Consider the following 22287-nt stretch of genomic DNA (forward strand, 5'->3'; position numbering starts at 1 on the left):
AAAAAAAAAAAAAAAAAAAAAAAAACCATCCATTACACGCTCAGAGGAAACCCTAATCGTAGTCAGATTACATTCCAAATACAGAAATCCCCGACATGCGAATGTGAAAATCCAAGATAGGGGAAAAGAGAAAACGAAGACCTACCTCGTCGGCGTCATCTTCGACAGGGACAACTTCGTCGTCAGAGGCTGGTTCTTCTCCAGGAGCAACCTCTTCCTCGTCGTCAGAACCCGCAGAGCGAGCGACGGCCTCTAGCTCCTCATCATCATCTTCCACATTGAGCTGATTGTTAACTTGCTCTTCCTCCTCTGAAGAGTAAGCCTCGTCTGAAGAAACCTCACGCTTCGAAGCCCTCGCCATTGTCGCCTCCTCTACGAATCCTGAATTTGGTCTCTGAGATTCGAAATCGAGGGTTCCTCAATTTTAATGCTTCGCTTAGTTGAAAAAATATATAAATAAAAGTAAAATTATAGAATCAAATCAACAGAGCCGACGTCTGAAACGACGGGAGCTTTCGATTTTAAACCGTTGATTTTAAGTGATCAAATCTACGGCTAAGATATGCCACGTGGTATTGACGTAATAGTGACTCTCCCGCCACTTGAGAAACAGCGTTTCGTAAACTCCCGCCTTTGGACTTTTGGGTTTCACTAACAGGCTTTAATGGCCCATGGGCTTTAAAAAGTCAAAATGTGTCAACCTCTAAAACTTATCGTTCTCTCGGATAACCGCCCTTATCCATTAGGTTGGCGAATCACGTAACTGACACCTCAGCACTAGCAGCTGCGCCACACGCTAGCTACATAATAAAAATTCCAGAAATAGCCCCACACGCTTGTCTCATGCACCTTTGCGTATAAAGGATGAAAGTGGAAGTTAAAAAAAAAAAAAAACAGAATATTCGTATACTTTTAATTACGGTTGTTTCTATTTCTTCTTCTGCGATTCCCAATCTTTGTACATAATATTTAAAGTCATCGCCGTTTAATTTTCAGCCGGGGAAAATCTCCGATCATCGTCGGAAATTTCCAAAACCGTGGTGAAAGAAGTTCAATTGCGTCGTTGGTTCCTTTGTTTTTTTTTTGTTGGGACTTTTGGTTGCTAAAATCTGTTTCGGATTTTGTCCTAATCCTCGTTAGTTTGGGTTTTGTCTCTGTTTTTATAAGGTGAATATACTTAATTATGGCTAATTAGTTTCCGAATCCTGCTTTGTGTGTTTTTAGCTCAATTTTTACCTTATGTGGATGTGTTTATTGCAGAACATGGGACAACAAAAGAGATGGTTGTTCTTGCTGGCAATTTTTGCTTGTCTTCTTTCCTTTTCATCTGGTAGTAGAGGTAATACATAATGCAACTTCTCTTATGATTCTCTGTTTTGTCTCCTTTGTGGGGACTCCATACCAGTCTATATGAGCCTAATCAAGCTTTGAAACTTCTTTGTATTGGCAAAAATAAAAATAAATAAAAATATATATACTTTGGATACTGTAGAATGTGAGAGTGATAATTCATAAAGGGCCAATTTTATGTAACTGTGAGGCTACAGATGAATTAAGATTGAATTTATGGAGATTTTTTTTTTTTTTTAATCTAATTGCAGTACTCAAGTTAAAAAGCGATGATGGTCGACCTGTTTACAACCATACGCTTGCCATAACACTTGTTGAGTATACTTCAGCGGTAAGTTTATGGAGAAATTACGATCGGATGCATTCCATTTATCCTTTACTATTCTGCAAGTATAGGAAGAGATTGCTAGTTGTGCAACACTTGTCCTCATATGCTGATAAACTGCGCCAAATGGATGAATCGAGATTTTTTTATATGTGTATATATGCAGGTATATATGTCTGATTTGTCAGAACTCTTCACTTGGACATGCGAAAGATGCAATGGTTTGACAAAGGTATAAAGCAGATCACTGTTTGAAGCCACAATATGCATAAAGCTAAGAGCTCCATTTGGGTATTCTAACGTTTATAAGGATGGTGCAGGGTTTCGAGGTTATAGAGATAATAGTTGACGTCGAGCACTGCTTACAGGTATGCTCTGATATTATAAGCTACATCTGGACATGATAACTTTTGTTGAACAATTAGTAATATCAGTACATTGTAACTTGTAACAACAGGCATATGTTGGGGTGGCTAAGGATCTGAATGCTATCATCATTGCATTTCGGGGAACTCAAGAACACAGGTATTACTCTCGTCATGTAATCTTAAAGCTACACCTTTGCCTAAACTTGTTTGATGCTTGATCATCCAAAAAACTTTTGCAGCATACAAAATTGGGTCTCAGACTTGTTCTGGAAACAGCTCGATCTAAATTACCCTGATATGCCAGATGCAATGGTATATGCTTTAACGATAAGTATTTGCATTGAGTTGATCATGTAGTAGTAATACGGTTGGAATGTGGAATAATAGTTATCTACATTGGCAGGTGCACCATGGCTTTTATAGTGCTTATCACAATACAACTGTACGGCCTGCGGTTTTGGAAGCAGTAAAACGAGCGAAGAAATCCTATGGGGCGAGCCTCAACATCATGGTGACTGGTCATTCAATGGGAGGAGCCATGGCTTCCTTTTGTGCGCTAGACCTAGTTGTAAACACCCTTACATTGAACTAGTTTTTTAAAAAAAATCTTATATTTTGTCCTTTAAAGTTGTTAATGATATCCATTGGGATGTAAATCGCAGGTAAATGAAGGAGAAGAAAACGTACAGGTTATGACATTTGGGCAACCTCGTGTTGGGAATGCTGCTTTTGCATCTTATTACAGTTTGCTTGTGCCTAATACCTTCCGAATCATACATGACCATGATATAGTTCCTCACCTGCCTCCTTACTATCATCTTTTCCCTCAGAAAACTTACCACCACTTCCCAACAGAGGTAACATCTTTTCCTATATTTATGTTTATCACAGTAACTGGTTTTAGGTTTTTTTATGCAACATTTGGCAATGTATCTTTTGGATTGCAGGTGTGGGTGGCAGACCTCAGTATATTGAATATAGTTCTTTTTGGTGTGGAGAAAGTTTGTGACAACACCGGTGAAGATCCTACATGCAGCAGGTAACTAACTCTCTTTTGGGTTTCTACTTGATTCCTCTTAAACACAACTTACTGATATAATTCCTATCTACACTACACCTACACTTGCAAGAACGAACCCATTTATAAAAACATAGGATCATTTATTTACTACCCCGTTTCACCTGAGCCATCTACTATTCGTCAGGAACTGTTACAACACGTCTTATATGTCTCCTGTTTTCAATTGGAGACCAGATAATTTTTAGAAGAATCGGGTATAATGATTGGCTCTTGTTGTTTCAGATCGGTAATGGGAACTAGCATATCCGACCATTTAACCTACTTTGGAGTGGAGTTGATGGGTGAGACTTGGAGACAATGCAACATAGTGGTGGGCCGTGAGATGGAGAGTTACAGGAGGAAAGATTCAAAGGGTAATATATTCCTGTCGCGGACAGTTCCTTCCATGGAGGTAATTGAAACAAAAAGTCCATCAAAAACCAGAATCTCAAGTCTATAGGAGTTGGTTGAAATCGAGCCTTGAACAAGAATGCTTGGTTGAAAAGGAGATTCGGAGATCCAGATGTGGATGAAGAAGTGTTATCTGATTCTTTGTTGTCGTGAAAGAGAGTGTATAATAAATCAAGACTTTGTAAATAAGTCGTAGGTTGATAATATGTAAAAACACAATGTTTAAATCCATAATCATATTGGATTTGACTATGTAAATATGTGAATGATATATTCACCACTTAATGAGATGAATGTTCTTATTATCATTCATACTTCCGCTAATTTACTTAATGACTGAAATGGTTGATAAAAATGGCTTATAAAATAAAAGCATTTTCCAAGACGATCTTGAAAGTATTGAAAGGGATCCGAATGTCAAGTGGCCTGCATGTATTAGATGTACACGAAACGAAACGAATATATTTTTTTGTAGCCTTTGACTAAACATTCTCCAACACCCACTTTATTTTTAAGTCGCTTTTTTATAGTAAATTGAAAACTAACCAGTATTTGTAATCTTGTTGCACTTGCACCTAACAAAAGATTAGTAAAAAAAAAATTACCTTTTTCGATCTAGCTCATGGAAGCTTCTTCACCCAATGATCGACTTCATTTTGGCAAAATTCATCAGGAAGAACCTTTGGGGATTATTGCCCCACTAACAAAGAGGTGGAGTAATGCTATATATGGAAATTTTTAATTTTCTTTTGTTTGAATAATCAATCATAAAAATGTAATAATAGGTTCGTGGTACTAACAAAGAGGTGGAGTAATGATAGGTTCGTGGTACCATCACGTGGTCCATTGGCTTGGTGGGGTCAATGTAACTGACTCAAGCAACGAACACTTTTGATTTAGGCTATGATTGTTTTATCATTTATAGGAACATATGTTTAATATAACGATTTAGCATTTGTTTTAACTCAATTAACCACTAGTAGCGAGTAGCGACCATCTCACCACTTTGGCACTTTCATTCAGTTTTGACATCATCTTTTATTTTGTTGTAGCTAGGTACAATTTAAGTAATTTTAGTGTTTATAGCTATAAGCCTATAATATACTGTATAAATGTTACAACCTTTTTTTTTGGGCAACACAAAATACCTTATTGCAAAATATTAGTATTGTTTTGTTAGCCCATATTTATTCGATAAAAATGTATTTAGCCTTTTTATAATACTAGTGATATAGTACTATGTTCGAGAAACCTGAAGAAATATTTCGGAGGAAAAGTAAAGAAAATACAGCAAAGCAATACGGGAGCGTGAGAAAGTACTATAAATTAGTTCTTTCAATCCAATTGGTAAACCAATAGGTCATTTATTAACGTTTTACTAATTTTACAACTTACTACAAAAAAAATAAATAAATTATGTATTTAAGAAAGCAGAGTACTGTATTGGGAAATAAATAGAAATAAATGTAAAGCAGATAAACGATCTAGAATTGTGATTGGTCAATAAATCGGCGCTCTCTGTTAACGGTTGTGTATCCATGTCATCATCCCCATCTTCATCACCACACCTCTCTCTCTGTCTCTCTCTCTCTCTTATCTCTCTCTCCTTAATTATTCTCTCATTTCTTTAAAGCAACAAAATCTCACGAACTCCTAAGCTAACAACATTCACAAGAAGAGAGAGAGAGAGAGAGAGAGAGAGAGAGAGAGAAAGGATACAATAAAGCAAAAAGATCGAAACTTTTCTGTCTTTCTTTGCTTTTTTTTTGTTTTTGTTTCTTTCTTCGTCTCTGCAACTAGAAGAAGAAGAAGAAGAAGATCGAAGAATTTTTGTTGCTTATCCTATATCTATAAAAAAAACAAAGGGAGACGTGGGGTCTCTCTGTTTTCATTTTCTGGCCTTGCGATTCCGATAAAACTCTCTCAGCTTCATTCAAAAAGCCCATTCAATCCCAATCCAAATCCACTTCTCTCCAACACATATATATATATATATATATATATATTATTTATAGACAGGGGAGTATTATTTTTATAGAGAGAGTTTACCTTTTCTTTTTTTCTCTCTTTCTCCATCTCTCTCTCTCTCTCTTTTGGCTTTTCTCCTCCCGTTCTAATGGAAGCTTCACCCAATGATCGACTTCATTTTGGCAAAATGGGTTTCGGGTAAACAAAAAGAATCCTCTGTTTTTCTCTTTTTACTCTGTTTCTTGTAATCTTTATCCTCTGCTTTTACAGATCAGTGTTGTTTTCTTGGGTTGTTGTGCCTTTGTGGGTCGTATCTCGTTTCAACAGATCAGTGTTTATATCTTTGTGGGATGTGTCTCTTCTTCTGTGTGATCTTTTAGATTCCAAGAACTTTTTAAGATTTGACTCACAAAGTTTCTTCCTTTTTCCACACCTAATTCATGGGGTCTTCATGTGTTTTGTAGCATCTGATTCATATAAACACAATCGGTTTCATAGATAGATCTATATCTCGATCCACAAATTTTTCAATCCGTTCAATCGTTTCTGATCCATATAGATCTGTTTCTGTTCCATGTGTGTTATTATTAGGTGTCACCATTACAGGAGGAGATGCCAAATCAGAGCTCCATGTTGCAACGAAGTCTTCGATTGTCGCCATTGTCACAACGAGAGCACTGTATAATCTTTATTCCTTATCTTAATTACAGTCTCAAGTTACCTTTCCCGCTATGTTCCAACCCTTAAAACCTGACTAATATTAAAAACGTTCCCTTTCTTAATTTGTGTGCAGAGCACATTGCGTAATATCTACGACCGTCACGATCTTGTTCGCCAAGACGTTAAACAAGTAGGATTGATCATTACCCTTTATATAGAATTATGTGATCTTACCCTTTTTTCTAATCTGTTGCATACTATGGCTTTGTTTTCAGGTGATTTGCTCTGTTTGCGATACAGAGCAGCCGGTAATTCCCATCACTGTAGTTTATATTACTTTGATCACTCACTCACTATTTTCAATGTTGTGGAAATTGAGTTTGTTTCATTGTATTCTTCAGGCAGCTCAAGTTTGTTCGAATTGTGGTGTCAACATGGGAGAATATTTTTGCGATATCTGCAAATTCTATGATGATGATGTAAAGAACTTCGATTTTTACATCTTTTTGAATCTCTTCCTTCTCGTTGTTTGATTCTGAATATTTCTTCTAATTGTCTTGTTTCAGACTGAAAAGGGACAGTTCCACTGTGATGACTGTGGAATTTGCAGGTGAGAATCTTTCTCCATACATTGTTATGACTGTGGAATTAGATATCTTCTTAATGGTTGTTTCGTTTGAAGTTGTGTGATGATTGTTTTGTGCGTGATGCAGAGTTGGTGGGCGTGAGAACTTCTTCCATTGCAAGAAGTGTGGTAAACTATAAAAAGCAACAAAGTTTTCTCTTGTTCAGTTTCAGTCTAATACAATCATGCGGGCCTTAACTTGTATAGTTATCCATTAATTGCTTTTAGGATCCTGTTATGCGATTGGTCTGCGCAACAACCATCGCTGCGTTGAGAATTCAATGCGACATCACTGTCCCATTTGTTACGAGGTATGTGTATTATGGCATAGCTCTATCAAGAAAAAGTGAGATTTTCAGGAAAACATATCTCGCAGTTTTAGCTAATTATGTGTGGATGAAATGCAGTACCTTTTTGACTCTCTCAAGGACACAAATGTGATGAAATGCGGACACACAATGCACCAAGAATGCTACCATGAGATGCTCAAGCGTGACAAGTAAATTTCCCTTTTCTTGTAGTTATTTATGACTCTGTTTCAATTATAAAGTACTGATGATTTTGAATGTTGTGTGAATTTTGACTAGGTTTTGTTGTCCGATTTGCTCGAGGTCAGTGATTGATATGTCAAAAACATGGCAGAGACTGGATGAAGAGGTTAGTTTATTATATCCATTGCTGAATCTTTAAAGTATGTTAAATCTTAAAAATCAATTGCTAAATTATATATCGAATTGTTTTATTGGTTTCCTTAGATTGAAGCTACTGCTATGCCTTCGGACTACCGCGACAAGAAGGTAAACAAGTTTCTATCTCTGTCACTTGAGCGGTATCTAACTAAAGACGTTAAAGATACTTCCTTTGACATCAAAGTTGAATACTTTCTAACAAGATTATGCGGGAATCACAGGTTTGGATACTATGCAACGACTGTAATGACACAACAGAAGTGTACTTCCACATAATTGGACAGAAATGTGGGCATTGTCGATCTTACAATACACGAGCGATTGCGCCTCCTGTTCTTCCTCAATGACAAACCAAATATCTTTCATGTATTGCCCATCAGAAAGCAAGCAAGAACTTTTTGTTGCAAAAAACTGGGGCAAAATTGATGATCGGTTATAACAGGAAAAACAAAAAAAGATTGAAGATCAATATGGTTATTGATCACAAAAGCAAAACACACATTTGTCTTCTTCATGATTGGATTTGTTGTTCTCTTGTATTGTCATATTTTACCATTTGTGTTTGGGGGGTTTGAAATCGAGGATTATGTATAATATACTCTATATATATTCTTAATCCAGGAAAAATCACCTGGATGATATGTTTTCATGTATTTGTTGAAATGTAAGGTTTTGCAAATTCATTTTGAATGATACAATCTGATAACGGGTCAGGGTGGCTAATTCAGCTATCTAAAACCAGCTTCATCACAAACAAGCTTAACTTAGATATGTCACAATCTTTACTTCTCTCTGCTAAAGATCTATCAACAATGTTTGTTTTCTAATGTTGTTGAATCAACGAATCTCTCAAATTCACAGGTTTTATATATAACTTCATCAGTTACAAACTACACAGCCAAACTCACTTTGCATTATAAATTCCGACTAGAAGAACTGTTCGCCGAGTTCTTGACCCGCCATTCCTTCTCTGATCACTTTCTCAAAGAAATCTTCAAGCGTGTCTTTCCCGTAACTCGGTGTCTTCTCCTCGCTATATTCTCCCGTCTCTGGATCAAGAATCAACATACTCTCTGCGGCGTAATACCTCCCAATCTTGCCAAACTCAGCAGCCTCTCCAACCGAAGGAAATATCTTTGCGATAGAATCAAGAACACCAATCACAAAGTCCATAATCTCGATAGGTACTTTCAAGAACTTAGGCTCTCTGCCAAGAATCTTAAACAGAATCTCTCCTTGCTCCAGAGGTGTTAACGCCTTCCCTGGTCCACCAATTGGCAAAACCTGATTGATCTTGTTCTCTTCCAACACGCAATCTGATATAAACGATGCTAAATCCTGTTCGCTGATCGGTTTACAAGCGCATAGCTTACCATCTCCGAACATCACATAAGGTTTCCCATCTTTCACAATCTCAACTTGACCACCTAAACTCTTGAAAAAAGCCGTTGGTCTCACAATGCTGTAAGTAAAGCTCGAGTCTTTATTCTCAGCTAAATCCATCAACTCGGCTTCGAACTTCAGTTTAGCTCTCTGAAACTCCAATAAAGGCTTCTGCACACAAATCGCAGAAAGCAAAACGAAATGCTTAGCACCAAACTTCTTACCAGCTAAGAGACTGTTCTTGGTAGCTTCGTAATCAATCTTCCAAGAATCTTTAATCCCTCCATTACGACTAGCGAGACAGGACACAACAACATCAACACCAAAACCAAGATTCTCAACAGATTTCTCCAAAACATCTAAATCAGTAACATCTGAGAAACACACATTGGCGCCTTGTAACTGCTTCAAAGTCTCTTCCTTGTCGTTCTTTCCTCTAATCCCACTCTTCTCTCTCGCAACAGCAATCACATTGAACCCTCTATTTATCAGTTCTTTCACTACGAATCTACCTATGTACCCAGTTGAACCAACCACTAAAACGTTTACATCCTTAGGGGTTTTGTTCCTGAAGGATGACGATGTAGCGATTTCTGAAATTCCCGAGTCTACTAGAGATGAAATTGGTGTGAGTCTTGCTCTACTAAACTTAAGGTTCGTTGAGGATCCATGAATTTGGAATGTTGAAGCTAAAGGAGACGACTTTACCTGAAATTGTGAAACGAAGTTGGAATTTTTGAAGATGGTTTCTGGTTTTGGTGAGTATGAAGCGAATACGTTGAAGGAAGAACAAAGTGACATTCTGTTTCGATGATCGAGAAAATGAGAAGGAAAGTGCGAGAAAACGAAGGGAAATTTTTTTTCTCAAGAGACGAAGTGTGAGGCCATTGTATCATCTTCTTCTTCATCCTCAAACACATATAAAATAATTTACAAAACAGCCCCATATAATTTACGTTATTTTGTTTTCACCCGATACTTTGTTACATGGTGAAATTTCGGTGGATATTATGTGTTTTATCATTCTAATCCATATATTTGGTATGGAAAAAAAGATGACAAAGACCATATACCATAATTCATCACTAATCAAGAACCAACACATACATAATAAAAAGAGAATCCAAAGAAATCTTTTTTGTAGAGATGTGATCTGATATAACGTTGGTCAACGGCACCTGACGACACGAACGGCTGTACGGCGTTCGTTGGAGGTGCAGACAGCCATGACAGAGAGACAGATGACAACAATTATGACGAGATGTGTTAATAGACTGGAACTATCATCGTCACCACCACCACCACAACACGAAGACATACACATCCCACCCATTAATCTTCTTGTGTCCCTTTAAGATGCGATGAATGAGTCTCTATAAGGGAGATGAGATGAGAAGGAAGATAAAATGAAGTTAGCTGAGAAGGATCTGTCTTTAATGAGTTTTTGATTGGTACTTTTGTTTTTTAATGGTTTTTGTTGGACTTGAATCAGCCAACTTCGTGTATTAATTACGAATATTGAGTTTTTAATATGTTCTTGTTTTGTTGTGTCCTTTTGCAAATGTTATTTTTATGGTCCGGAGACTTACGACATATTCGATCTCCCGTCAATGTATTATCATTTAGTTGTCGACATGCATGTTGTCTTAATGTATCCTCACGACCTCACCCACGAAATTACTTGATGTTATGTTTTTAAACTATATGACCAAATTGATTTTTCAAATCATGGGTTCAATTCTAATCAGTTTATCATTCATTTTTCACATAAAGAGAAGACTTAGACAAAAAATTCTTAGGACCTTATAACTAATTTGGACGTGAATGTGGGAGACGTGTGGAGCACAATACTCGTACAAATGAAATTAATATATTTGGGCTTATGTTTAGATATCTAAAAGCCCATTTCACTAAATACATCAAGTTTTGTTACAATACCCACTCCGTATATATATATATATATTGGATTAATCCGAAGTCATCTTTTATCGTATAAATCACAAGTGATTTGTGCCGCGGCGAGCCGATGCAAAAGGCTTAGTTAAGATATGCCAGATTCACCAAATATACAAATGGAACCTAACCATACATGTCCTCCAATTATATCTTCCAAATCGTCCACACTAACAATCCATCCTTCTCTCCCAAAGGGAGATTTTAGTAAGTAACCAAATATAACACTTGGGCTAAGAGTCAAGTTTGTAATTTTTCTTACATCCCCCTCCCGGAGCCCAGGTATCATATACGCCCCCAAAATAGAGAACCTTGAATACTAGAAGAAAGGCACCTACACCTAACAAAATTAAGTGAATACCTAAAATGGTGGTCACTTTATTTCTATCTTTCCATACATAACCGAAAAAAAGAAAAGATTCTTCGAAAGTTTCGGGTCCCAGAAATGCATGATAAATACCGCCAAAGCCCAAAACTGCAGAAGAAATTACGTGAAGTACTCCATATACAAAGTATGGACATTTGGCAATTCACTCAAAAACAAAATAAACAAAACAAATTAAAAAATAAAAGCATATATGTAAAAACTGAACAAAATAAACGTAAAAGTAATTAAAAGCACAAAATCTTCAATTTAAAAATCCCCAATTTTTCTCATCCAAAACTACCACGATTCAAAAAAAAAAAAAAAACTACCTCTTAAAACAGCTCCCCGACTTCCTCTATTATAAAACTCAAGTGAAACTGTAATTTATCTTTATTTCTCTCCCTTGCATCTCTTGCATCACTTTTATTCGATTCATGGATAAACGTTTAGATTTTTTTTTTAATCTCAGTTCCATCAGCTCTATACTTTTCTACCTAAAATATATGTGATCCTCTTTGCTGGAAACAAAATGAAGATGTGATTGGATTATAGTCAAGTTCCTAACTGATTCTATCGAAAAAGGAATGGAAGATGAAGAGCTCTTTTATCCCGAAGTTGCGAAGTCATGTCAAAGATAATCCTGGAATAACTCTCGGCATATTGAAGTTATTATCGTGGATGAAAAGGTACTAAAATCTGATTAGTTTACATGCACACCCGTATATGTCTGAAGATCATATCAAAATACACACATATAAAGTATTTTATAAAATATTTGTAATAGAGAGGTATAAATTTAAACATTAGTGAAGACAGTTGATTTTAAATTAATAAAATGATCTACAGGAAGGAGAGTGTTAAACGCCACTTTATAGTGTTGCTGAGATTGCTGCAGTGAAATTATGGAGGTAACTTCTTCAGATTATTACTCAAACCTGTTGAATATTTAACTTATAGATCTTAGATGTTATTGAATCAAAGGTAGTTATAAGTTAGAACATTACGTTAAGCAAATTTTCATCGCTTGGTTATAATTCTTTAGATAATGACATTATATGTATGGATCTCAAAGTTTACGTTAATTTAATAGGAAAGTGTACTTTGTTTGCAATAAAGCCACGTTGTAACGTGATAAGTGTATGTCTTTTGATATGCAGCAAATCCTTTTTTTGTTAATATCGATCGACTAAATTGCTCTTAAGTATACTAGAAAAATAAGTTTATGTCTAATAAGTGTTTGTGTGTCACTTTTGTTATTTGTTTCTCAAAAAAAAATTTGATTTCTTCTATTGAAATAACATGAATTCCCGTGCAATGGCTAATAATAGTTTATGGTTTTTGAGATATATTTACTATATTACAAACTAATAATTAGTTATATATTATTTGTAATCAAATAATAACTCCGTGCGTATGCACGGGACAAATACTGTACTAGTTATTAGTATAAAACGTTTTGTTGTTGTTGTTTGTTAAATAACGTGAGATTTGGGTTTCATGTTATTTGCATCCACTCGTGATTTAATCATCAAAAAATTCGTCAAAATATTATGACATAAAACAAGAGAAAAATTATGTGAGCTGTCATGTTTCAAAAAGAATTAGCGCTTTAGAAGTTGATCGGAATTTTGACTTATAATGAGAATGCGAATGTAATCCAAAGAGGATAAGAGAAATTCACGTAATAAAGAAAAACCTAACTCATGATTAAGAAAAACATGCTTGTATTCAAACGAAGTAGAATTGCCAAATATTGATTAGATATTGAAGAAAAAATAAAAATAATTCAGCATTCGTTGGTGCACCGACTGTGTGAGTCATGAGAGAAAACATTAAAATACTTAAGAAAAACAAAAAAAATGGGATTGTAAGAGAGAGAGAAAATTCACGAAACGTAACTTGTGAAGATTATGCTTGGACAATTGTGATTTAAGACAAATAACTTTTAGATAATTATATTTCAGTTAAAAATCAATCATGGCAATTGTAAACTAAGTATTTAGAAAATGGAAATCGTATACGCATTGATCAAGGTGGCAAGTGGAAAAAATGGTTTACTTGGTTCCGAATGTTTCAAACTCAAACCTACCTTACACGACGACCTTAAAGGCCTTTTGTTGGTTCCCAAACGCCAATTTCCTTGTTTTTAGTTTTAGTGATACATAAAGCGCCACGACGCCTCTCATTGCACATTTGCACTTGTCATGTAATGAAACACGTAAATCATATGTCGTTTTAAAAGTCTTCGGAAATAGATTTCTAAAATAATTATTCTAGCATTCTTATTCTACTATATAGCCAGTACTAGATCCAACTAATAAGTAACTATAGATGACGATATTTTAATGGTTTGAGAATTTGCTATGTGGGTTAAAAACCAACCAGAGTTCACTATTGGGCAACAACAGCTATATCTTTACACTTTACTGCAACTTGTAAAATGGACAAGTTACAAGACTCTATAAGATATCAAAACTAAAATCCACAACGTGTACACGTATTTTACTGTATTCCAAAACCATTAAAAAAAAATCTTAAAAACCACACACAGAGAAGCAGAGAGAGGATGTGGTCGAAAAAACAAATCAATAGTCGCAGCTTCACAGTAGTACAGAATCTAAAGGGGGGGGGGAACATACTTGCATGGACCTGAGTCAGCATGGGTTTATTTAACCACCCATGTTACGACACGTGTTAACAAGTTGTCTGAACCAGTGCTACTGTACGTTAATTAAAATTAAAAATCACAGCCAGTTTAATTTTTAAAAAGAAGTCACACACACCCTCCTCGTCAATGACAACTTGACATGACGTGGCTTTTTCTCATTACCACGTTGGCTTCTCGGTACAATACAATGTTATCCACTTAATTATTGTTTCCGTTTTTAACGTATCGTCTATTTCCGATGAATATGAATTATGATTGTGTTTTCCCAATGATGGAAATAAATAATTTTTTGTTCCTTTAGTCCTTTACTAGAGAGCCAACTGGCGAAGCCCATCATATTCATAATATTTAGCAAAGCAATAAAAAAAATTGATAATAATAATAGGAACCATAATAATAATAGCCTCCATTATTCACCAATCAGAACGTTTAAGTTAACGGATATTGTTCGTTGAATCTTGCAATAATAGGTTTATACGGTTAACTTGGATAAGATTCCAATCTCCTCGGTATTCCAACTATTTATACTAGTATAATTCAAATGGCAATAAAATGAATAGATTATACTAGTAGAGTAGTAGACGAATTAATCAGTTGAAAAATTATGCTAAATTCCATATTACCACCGTACGCTACTCGTCTCAAACGATGAGATCGAGAAGTTTTTTCAAATGCAATTAAGTTAAAAGTATATATGGTCCTTTTTCAAAGTAGTTTGAAACCATATTACATTTTTTTTTTTTTTTTTGGTTAAAAACTATATTACATCTTGTTAATCAGATAAATGTATATGAAGAAGAATTAGATTAAATAGCTGACCACAAAATTTAAGAAGTGAATGATCAAATATTGTATCATCTTTTTTCTTCGATTAAACTAATACCACTAGAAATACTTTTTAAAGTAATACGTATCATCATGTGTTTGACAAAAAATAAAATAAAATAAAATGATAGTATGTGTATTTCCTTAATAGTTTCATTATTCGTGGTCACACTTAAAAAAAAAAAGATTTATTATTGTCATTAAATGGAAACAAAAAAAAAAAAAATGAAAAAGTGAAATATTTTGAGCGGCTACAAGTAAGGGAGCATCCTGGTAACGACACGTGTTATGTCCAAATAGGCACCGTTTTATCCATTAACGTTTCTCTCTTTTCTTATATAAACCAAATCCCACAGTCCTTTCGAAATCCACAAATTCGTAAGACAAAAGAAAAGAAAAAAGAGTTCTTTTTAGTTCCCTTTTGCGATTTTGTTTTAATCCATTTCTCTATCCTCCGCTACAAATTTGGGCCTTTTTTTTGTTTTTAGGTTTTTGTGTCATCGATTCGTTTTTGGTTTTGTTAGAAAATGGAAGTTTCAGTGATTGGAAACCCTCAAACGAGGCTCTGCAGAGCTGAATTAGCTTACAGAGAGCTCGGGTTCAGGTTTGGGTCCGTTGTAATCTCAGGCGAATCGAGAAATAAAGTTACTTTCTTGAGCCAAAGCTCGAATTTTAAGGATCTCTCGATCCGTTGCTCTTCCAGATCTGTCAAATGCGAAGCCGTCGTCTCCGATGGAGTCCCTTTTCTTAAATCCACTCCAAATTCTAGATGGGTAATTTTTATAACCCTCTTCTTTAAATTTTCAGATTTACTCAGATCCATTGATTTGTTTATCAAATTTGCTTACTTGGGTCTTTGAGATAGAGCGTATGATACATAGAAGAAACTTAAGCAAGATTTGATTTTTCCTTCTTTAATTATGATCCAAATTCTGAAAACATGTTTTTTTTGTTCTTTGTTGCAGCTTGCGAGCGTGAAGTTATTTGTTGGGCTTCCGCTAGACACAGTTTCAGACTGTAACAATGTGAACCACTTGAAAGCTATCACAGCTGGGCTCAAAGCTTTGAAGCTACTTGGTGTTGAAGGCATTGAGTTACCAATCTTTTGGGGAGTTGTTGAGAAAGAAGCTTCTGGGAAATATGATTGGTCTGGTTACTTAGCAGTTGCTGAGATTGTTAAGAAGGTTGGACTTAAGCTTCACGCTTCGCTCTCTTTCCATGGATCGAAAAACCCGGGTATTGGTCTCCCTGACTGGGTGGAAAAGATTGGTGAAGCTGAACCAGGGGTCTATTTTACTGACAGATATGGACAACAGTACAAAGAGTGTTTGTCGTTTGCAGTTGATGATGTTCCTGTTCTTGATGGGAAGACACCTATGGAAGTTTGTAGAGGTTTCTGTGAGAGCTTCAAGTCTGTTTTTTCAGATTACATGGGCAACACAATCACGGTACTATATTATCATCTTTGTTTTGCTCTTACGTTCTGAGTATGTCATGTCTACTCTGGTTCTAGTTCCTGATCTTTTGGTCATTGTATTGCAGGGAATCACATTAGGTTTGGGACCTGACGGTGAGCTAAGATACCCTTCTCATCAACACGACGTCAAGCGCTCTGGCGCAGGAGAGTTCCAGTGTTATGATAAACACATGCTCTCCGCTCTCAAAGGCTACGCTGAATCCACAGGAAACCCTCTATGGGGACTTGGTGGTCCACACGATGCTCCTGCTTACGATCAACAACCTCATTCCTCTTCCTTCTTCTCAGATGGCGGTTCCTGGGAATCTCAGTATGGTGATTTCTTCTTGTCTTGGTACTCGTCTCTTCTCACATCCCACGCAGACCGTGTCCTCTCTGTTGCTTCATCTGCATTTAGCGGGATTGGAGTGCCTCTATGTGGGAAGCTACCTCTCTTACACCAATGGAACAAGCTAAGATCTCAGCCTTCCGAGTTAACCGCCGGATTCTACAGCCCTAATGGTCAAGACAGGTACGAAGCTATCGTAGAGATCTTCGCAAAGAACTCTTGTAGAATGATAATACCGGGAATGGATCTATCTGATGAGCATCAATCACCTGAGTCTCTCTCGAGCCCCGAGTCATTACTTGCCCACCTCAAAACATCCTGCAAGAAACAAAGAGTGGTTGTTTCAGGCCAAAACTCGTCCGCTCCAGTTCCTGGTGCGTTCGAGAGAATCGTTGAGAATCTGAAGGATGAGAATGCAGGAATTGATCTGTTCACTTACCAGAGAATGGGAGCACTTTTCTTCTCTCCAGAGCATTTCCATGCTTTCACAGTCTTTGTCCGGAACCTGCGCCAATTTGAGTTGACCTCAGACGATCAAGCAGCAGAGGTTGAAACCAAGACAGTGAACATAGGTTCAGGCAGTGGTGCACCTAGTTTGCAGACCGCTTGATGAAAATGCAATATGTAAATAAAAGAAAAGTCTCATGTTGTTTTAGCATTTATATAGTTTTTGTCCTTAGTGTAAAATTATTTGCGACCTTGTCTTCACAAAACTTAAATCCTGAAGCTTAAAAAACATATATCTTGTTTCGGTGTGAGCAAGCAATGGCACTACATAAGCAATAGAGTTGATATTGCACGATAACAATTTTACAAAATGCTATACAAGTGAAGGGACTGTAACACTATCAAATACAAGATCACGAACGTTCTTTTTAAAAAGATCACAACTGTAACATTATTAAATACAAATGTTCTTTTCAAAAGATCACAATTTACAAAATGCTACAAAATGCTCTTTTGAAAGATAAATACAGAGGATGCCTTTGAAAAAGTTTTACAAATCATTCACAAGCGATTCTAGTCTCAAAGCTGCTCAAGCAAATGGCAAAAGCTTGAAAAGCTGAGATAGGGTATCCATAATCCATCGTGAACATATCTTTCCCGACTTTCCCAAACTGCAGTATTATCCGCTCGTTCTGCCTCTCCGGTGACGACCCCATGCCACCGCCACTGACACTGCCACTGGTAGGTGCTGCTGCGGCCACCAGCTGAAAGTTCTTCACTGAAGCCACTGTGACACGGCCATGGAAATTCAAGCACCAACAACGTAGCTGCTCGTGCCATCGTGGTGTCTTGTTGCTCAGCACTAATGGTGTTTCTTTCAGGTGGCTAGAGCTGCTCCGCAATGGTTTTGATTGAGACCTGGAGAAAGTTGACCGAGTACCGAGTAAGGGAAACTCTGATGGTTCCGAAGCTACTCCTTGGGACTCCATTGCGCTTGTAGGTATTGTGTCCATTACACATTGCATCTTTCTTGGTCCCCTGTTAGTGCCATCAAGAAGATTACAAATCAGAATAGATCGAAATCAAAGGTTGCCAATTTGGTTTAACCAAAACAAACCGGACGTTTGGAACCCAAAAATAAATCATGCAAATTCACTGATCAAAACCTTAATTTGTTTGAAAAAACTTGCAGAAACCAAAGATTTACTATGCTAAAAACTGAATATGAACCGCAACCACATCAAACCGAAGTGAATGCTATTCGCCTTCTATATTTCAAAATTTTGGAAAATTCAAGAATGGAAATATCAATACCATTTTCAGGAACTCTTTCCAAGAATCTCTAGTTTTGATTTTAAAAACTATGACTAATCTACCAGACCAAAGAGACGTTGGAGAAAAATTTACATGAAAATTTGAGATAGAGAATTTTTCAAATTGGGAAATTAAATCTGACGAAAAGATTCAGTACCGTGATCCTAACACATTCAGCTCGTATGTGATATGAGCGACGGGGTAACTTCCAAGAGGAACTTTTGATGAGACTTTTGCAGGATTAGAAGATCGGCTCTTTCTCAACTTTGTGGCTCCCGTCGTCGGCAGCAGATTTCCATCAAAGACTGTGAATTTCGTGCCTAGGAAGTTTGATCTTCCACATGTTTAGAAAGAGCATAATATTAACATTGAGTGTAGATACTAGATAGAGAGAGAACAATATAAACAAGAGCTTTTATATATATATCAACAGCAAAAACAAAACAGGCAGAGCAACTCTATCTAGTACACTCTCGCACAATTTGGAATTCCAATAGGTTTAAATCAGTAACCAAAGTGTTAAATCAATGATTTTAACTTTGATTGATCATATATATACGCACCTCACTTTACCAACATAGGCTTGGCTTCTCTTGGACATATCATCAGAACGCAAAGAGATAATGTAATCAGTGCAAGTTGTGTGCTTCATCTTACACGCAGCAAGCAGAAACTTACCATCATCCGTTAAAGCTACGCGGACAGACATATAAAATAAAGATAGTCACTCTAAAGATTTCAGAAGAACCAAGAAACGAAAAAAGAAAAAACAGACTCCAATATATTGATGCTCACAGTTGGTTAATCCAAGATACAGGTGATATGAGTGTGTAACTCGATTACGTTTGATGAAGCATTGAACCAGAGAATCCCTTGGACCAGGCTGCCAAAAAAAAAAGTACAAAGCAACAAACTTTTTTTAGCCTCTTCGATTACAACAACGCTGCAATAAAAGCCACTCAAGCATTTGAGACTAATACAAACGCAAACACAGAGCGACCAGCGTTTGCTAAATTCTCAATCTTTTATTTGACAAGGTCGAATCTCTCAATCACGATACCACAACCATAACATCAAATTCAGGTTTTTTCAATTTTGCATAGAATTTGAAAATGGTCAACAAAAAAAAATAAAAATTCAAACTTTATGTCTTAATTCAAATCAAACTTTACCTGTTTGAGAGAGATTGGAAAAGTCAACTTAGAAGAGATCTGCGGGACAGCGACGGTTTCGTTCATAAGTAGCCGCCAGCTACGGCAAACGCCGGCGCAAGCCACCACGCTGCGTCGTGAAGGCCATTCGCCACCGTCAGCCGCCTCAACCCGAATGAGAATCTCCCTTAAAAGCTCTTCAGGGATCTCTGACCAACGGTAATCTTGCGATGACCCATGAGTTGTTGAATCGGCAGCTGCAGCTGCGGCAAGATCGTGGACCACACGATGCGGCCTCGAGCGCATCTCAAGGATTAAGCTACGTAAGGTCATGCGACTTCTGGGGATACTTTAAAAAGTTTGTTTTAAAGAGATGGTTTTGAGGTTTTAGGTGGAGGAAGAAGAAGAAGTGGTGGTGGTGGTGTTGTTGTTGTTGAGAGGAACGAAGTAGATTGATCTCAACAATTATTGTGTGTGTGTGTGTGAGAGAGAGAGAGAGAGAGAGAGAGAGAGAGCTTCGTCTCACTGTTTTATGAAAAAAAAGTTTTTTTTTTTTTTGTTCTTTGGGTCTTAAATAAAAATTACCATTATTATACCAGTCGGCAAAAAAGGTACATTATAAAAAAAAAAAAAGAAAAAAAGAAAAAAAAAGGAGGAAAACAAAAAACTTTTAGCTTATTTGGAATTTGTATTTTAAGACAATTTTGTTTTTTAGATAAATGTGGAGTTTATCCTTAAAAATATGTATTCTCTTGATGTTGAATTTAATCTTGATAATTCCATAAAATGACAGAAACAATAATGTTTTTATACTTTTGTTACACCTTGACAAAACATTTATGCATTTAATTATTTAATTTAAGGAAAATGTGGGAATCATGACCATATGTATATTATTTGAGTTGAATATTATGCTACCAATACCATTCGGGGAAAATACAATTCTGGTTGTTAAGAAATTAATAAAAACCAATGGTGGCTGAGAAAATTGGTGGGTTGGATAAGATTCCGTTTTTTTATTATAAAAAGGCAAATAATAATTTAAATTTCAAAAGAAATTAACTGACGTTTTTTTTTTTGACACATTTTTTGATAGGTAAATTCATAGTTTTTCATACCACATATAGCTTTATGTTAGAAAGGAAACATAATTTTTATTTTAATCAGTCTAACACACACATATATATACATATATATATTAACCTTATCTTTCAGAAATATCTATCAGGTCAGGTATAACCGTATAAGGTTACATATTTTGTATATATAAAAAAAAAAAATACTTCAAAAAGACAACTCATGTGGGCTATATAAAATAAATAAATAAAACAAAAGGTATTATTAGGAGCTCATGGACCACTTATAAATATCTAACCATCGCTCCTAAATGTAGTAGTAACCGAACCGTAGCCCATCCTCTCTATCTCTCTTATTCGGTCCCCTTCCTAGTTTGTTTATTACCTTCGATGTTAATTCTATTTTGTAGCAAGCAATACGACTTTTAGATGGAGAAGAAAAGGTTTTAAAAAAATAGTATACAATCAGTGAGATTTGAAGGATACTATATATATGAGAAAAAGTCATAGAAATTGAGGGATTTAAAGTTATATCACACGTAGCTTGACTTTTGAAGAGAAGATACCAATTACCATGTCTTAACGAATATATTTGGTTAATTGACTTTGATATTATGTATACTACTACTACTACGTGCGAAATTGTTTGTAGTTTATACTCGAGACGAAAACGTTTGGGAAGACACACACGTCCATGATTCATCAATTAACCATAGATAAATTTTATGTATTCGTTTGTTTTGTATAAAGAAAACATTGGATGGGTGGGTAGTAGCGTAGGTTAGCATCTTGCTTCTTCTTTTATTCTTTTTCACATTCGAATGATTGGTTAACCCAAAAGCGGGTGCTTTAACTATTAATGCCGCATTCTCCTTTGTGGTTTTGTCCCTTTCTTCTTTTAAAGCCAAACCTAACTTATTTTGTTGACAAATAGACAAAAAAGGTATACCAGTAGTCCAGTACATAGTTTTCGATTTAAAAAAATAGTTTTAGATAAGTACGAAGTTCTTACTTTAATTAATTAATCCTGTCATGTTCCGGGCTCGATCGGTACCTCCACGCATGGTATTTTAGGTTTAATCTATAATTAAAGAGATATTTACGCATATTTTATTGTATGATTTTTTTACGTTTAGTTTAATCACATTTCAGTTGTGTACAATGTGTTTGTTAATCAATGTGCTATTTCATAAAATACAGTTTCAGTTTTGTAATCTGTATTATAAATACAGACACAGTTAATAGCTAAATTTCATATCTTTTGATGAACCGACCATAATCTCGTTCACGTCTCTTAGTTTCACCGCATATTTCCTCTGGTTTATTTATTTCATAATATTAATATCCTGTAAAAAGCATACAGTCAGTACTAAACTACTAACCCCACATCAAAAATATGGTCCGCATTTAAAGTTTTTTTTTTCTTCTTATACATTCTCATAAATGGTTTTAACTTTGATATAAACATATATAGTTTGGAGGTTTCACCAAGAAAAAAAAACATATATATTTTGGAGAGAGATAAATATAGGCATAGCTGAAAAGTAAAGAACTTGTTAATTGTCTAAAGATAACAATACTAAAACCACGACAACCTTCCATCTTTTAAAAAATGCGTGAAACATAACACATTTTGTCATTTTGTATAATAAAATACGGTCAAACGATTTACAAAACACAATGTGTGTGTTCCGCCACCTGGGTTCGAGTAGCATTGGCCACGGGATTCGAATTTTAACATGGTTTCCCTCGGCCCCAGGAGATTAGTCTTTGGGCCTAGGAAGCCTTTAGGATCACTCCTGAGTTATTAAAAAAAAAAAAAAAAAAAAAAAAAAAAAAAAA

General features: G+C 35.8%; 7 protein-coding genes across 8 annotated transcripts in view; 3 read left to right on the forward strand and 4 right to left on the reverse strand.

The window, feature by feature from the left end:
• LOC104735925 (ISWI chromatin-remodeling complex ATPase CHR17-like) overlaps positions 1-472 on the reverse strand; it is a 7323-nt gene extending 6851 nt beyond the window's left edge. For both annotated transcript variants that reach the window (XM_010455813.2, XM_010455812.2), the window contains exon 1: positions 146-472. In XM_010455813.2, coding sequence (XP_010454115.1) covers positions 146-361 — 216 coding nt within the window. In that variant the 5' untranslated portion in view covers positions 362-472. The remainder of the gene's footprint in view (positions 1-145) is intronic.
• On the forward strand, positions 886-3822 carry LOC104735926 (lipase-like). The gene is made up of 11 exons (XM_010455814.2): positions 886-1167; positions 1261-1339; positions 1602-1681; positions 1842-1907; positions 1996-2043; positions 2133-2200; positions 2283-2355; positions 2447-2611; positions 2706-2900; positions 2991-3082; positions 3347-3822. Exons 2-11 carry the CDS (start codon positions 1264-1266, stop codon positions 3561-3563), a joined length of 1080 nt encoding a protein of 359 aa, XP_010454116.1. The 5' UTR covers positions 886-1167; positions 1261-1263; the 3' UTR covers positions 3564-3822.
• Positions 5313-8139, forward strand: LOC104735927 (E3 ubiquitin-protein ligase MIEL1). Its single transcript, XM_010455816.2, has 12 exons — positions 5313-5680; positions 6074-6161; positions 6276-6332; positions 6418-6450; positions 6544-6621; positions 6709-6752; positions 6856-6896; positions 6996-7078; positions 7175-7266; positions 7355-7424; positions 7523-7564; positions 7678-8139. Exons 1-12 carry the CDS (start codon positions 5631-5633, stop codon positions 7801-7803), a joined length of 804 nt encoding a protein of 267 aa, XP_010454118.1. The 5' UTR covers positions 5313-5630; the 3' UTR covers positions 7804-8139.
• On the reverse strand, positions 8261-9730 carry LOC104735928 (divinyl chlorophyllide a 8-vinyl-reductase, chloroplastic). Its single transcript, XM_010455817.2, has one exon. It carries the CDS (start codon positions 9638-9640, stop codon positions 8384-8386), a length of 1257 nt encoding a protein of 418 aa, XP_010454119.1. The 5' UTR covers positions 9641-9730; the 3' UTR covers positions 8261-8383.
• LOC109128507 lies at positions 9894-10391 on the reverse strand. The gene has a single exon (XM_019235100.1). The coding sequence runs from the start codon at positions 10170-10172 to the stop codon at positions 10008-10010; it is 165 nt and encodes a 54-aa protein (XP_019090645.1). The 5' UTR covers positions 10173-10391; the 3' UTR covers positions 9894-10007.
• LOC104735929 (inactive beta-amylase 9-like) lies at positions 15001-17197 on the forward strand. Its single transcript, XM_010455818.2, has 3 exons — positions 15001-15425; positions 15618-16100; positions 16195-17197. The coding sequence occupies exons 1-3, from the start codon at positions 15180-15182 to the stop codon at positions 17065-17067; spliced, it is 1602 nt and encodes a 533-aa protein (XP_010454120.1). The 5' UTR covers positions 15001-15179; the 3' UTR covers positions 17068-17197.
• LOC104735930 (tubby-like F-box protein 11) lies at positions 17311-19899 on the reverse strand. The gene is made up of 5 exons (XM_010455819.2): positions 19391-19899; positions 19014-19101; positions 18782-18911; positions 18376-18552; positions 17311-17942 (listed from the first exon to the last, which is right to left on the reverse strand). The coding sequence occupies exons 1-5, from the start codon at positions 19700-19702 to the stop codon at positions 17462-17464; spliced, it is 1188 nt and encodes a 395-aa protein (XP_010454121.1). The 5' UTR covers positions 19703-19899; the 3' UTR covers positions 17311-17461.

Source organism: Camelina sativa, chromosome 13 (genome assembly GCF_000633955.1).
Source record: "Camelina sativa cultivar DH55 chromosome 13, Cs, whole genome shotgun sequence".
NCBI lineage: Eukaryota > Viridiplantae > Streptophyta > Magnoliopsida > Brassicales > Brassicaceae > Camelina > Camelina sativa.

Bases quoted from the DNA above. Each gene is read 5' to 3' on its own strand.
- LOC104735926 (XM_010455814.2), top strand. From the start codon at position 1,264: ATGGGACAACAAAAGAGATGGTTGTTCTTGCTGGCAATTTTTGCTTGT. The intron at 1,682-1,841 runs GTAAGTTTATGG...GTATATATGCAG, and splicing joins TTGTTGAGTATACTTCAGCG to GTATATATGTCTGATTTGTC. The intron at 3,083-3,346 runs GTAACTAACTCT...TTGTTGTTTCAG, and splicing joins GAAGATCCTACATGCAGCAG to ATCGGTAATGGGAACTAGCA.
- LOC104735927 (XM_010455816.2), top strand. From the start codon at position 5,631: ATGGAAGCTTCACCCAATGATCGACTTCATTTTGGCAAAATGGGTTTC. The intron at 6,622-6,708 runs GTAAAGAACTTC...GTCTTGTTTCAG, and splicing joins GCAAATTCTATGATGATGAT to ACTGAAAAGGGACAGTTCCA. The intron at 7,565-7,677 runs GTAAACAAGTTT...CGGGAATCACAG, and splicing joins CGGACTACCGCGACAAGAAG to GTTTGGATACTATGCAACGA.
- LOC104735928 (XM_010455817.2), bottom strand. From the start codon at position 9,640: ATGTCACTTTGTTCTTCCTTCAACGTATTCGCTTCATACTCACCAAAA.
- LOC109128507 (XM_019235100.1), bottom strand. From the start codon at position 10,172: ATGGGTGGGATGTGTATGTCTTCGTGTTGTGGTGGTGGTGGTGACGAT.
- LOC104735929 (XM_010455818.2), top strand. From the start codon at position 15,180: ATGGAAGTTTCAGTGATTGGAAACCCTCAAACGAGGCTCTGCAGAGCT. The intron at 15,426-15,617 runs GTAATTTTTATA...TCTTTGTTGCAG, and splicing joins CCACTCCAAATTCTAGATGG to CTTGCGAGCGTGAAGTTATT. The intron at 16,101-16,194 runs GTACTATATTAT...ATTGTATTGCAG, and splicing joins ACATGGGCAACACAATCACG to GGAATCACATTAGGTTTGGG.
- LOC104735930 (XM_010455819.2), bottom strand. From the start codon at position 19,702: ATGACCTTACGTAGCTTAATCCTTGAGATGCGCTCGAGGCCGCATCGT. The intron at 19,102-19,390 runs GTAAAGTTTGAT...TTTTTTTGGCAG, and splicing joins TTCCAATCTCTCTCAAACAG to CCTGGTCCAAGGGATTCTCT. The intron at 18,912-19,013 runs GTGAGCATCAAT...CTGTCCGCGTAG, and splicing joins GTATCTTGGATTAACCAACT to CTTTAACGGATGATGGTAAG.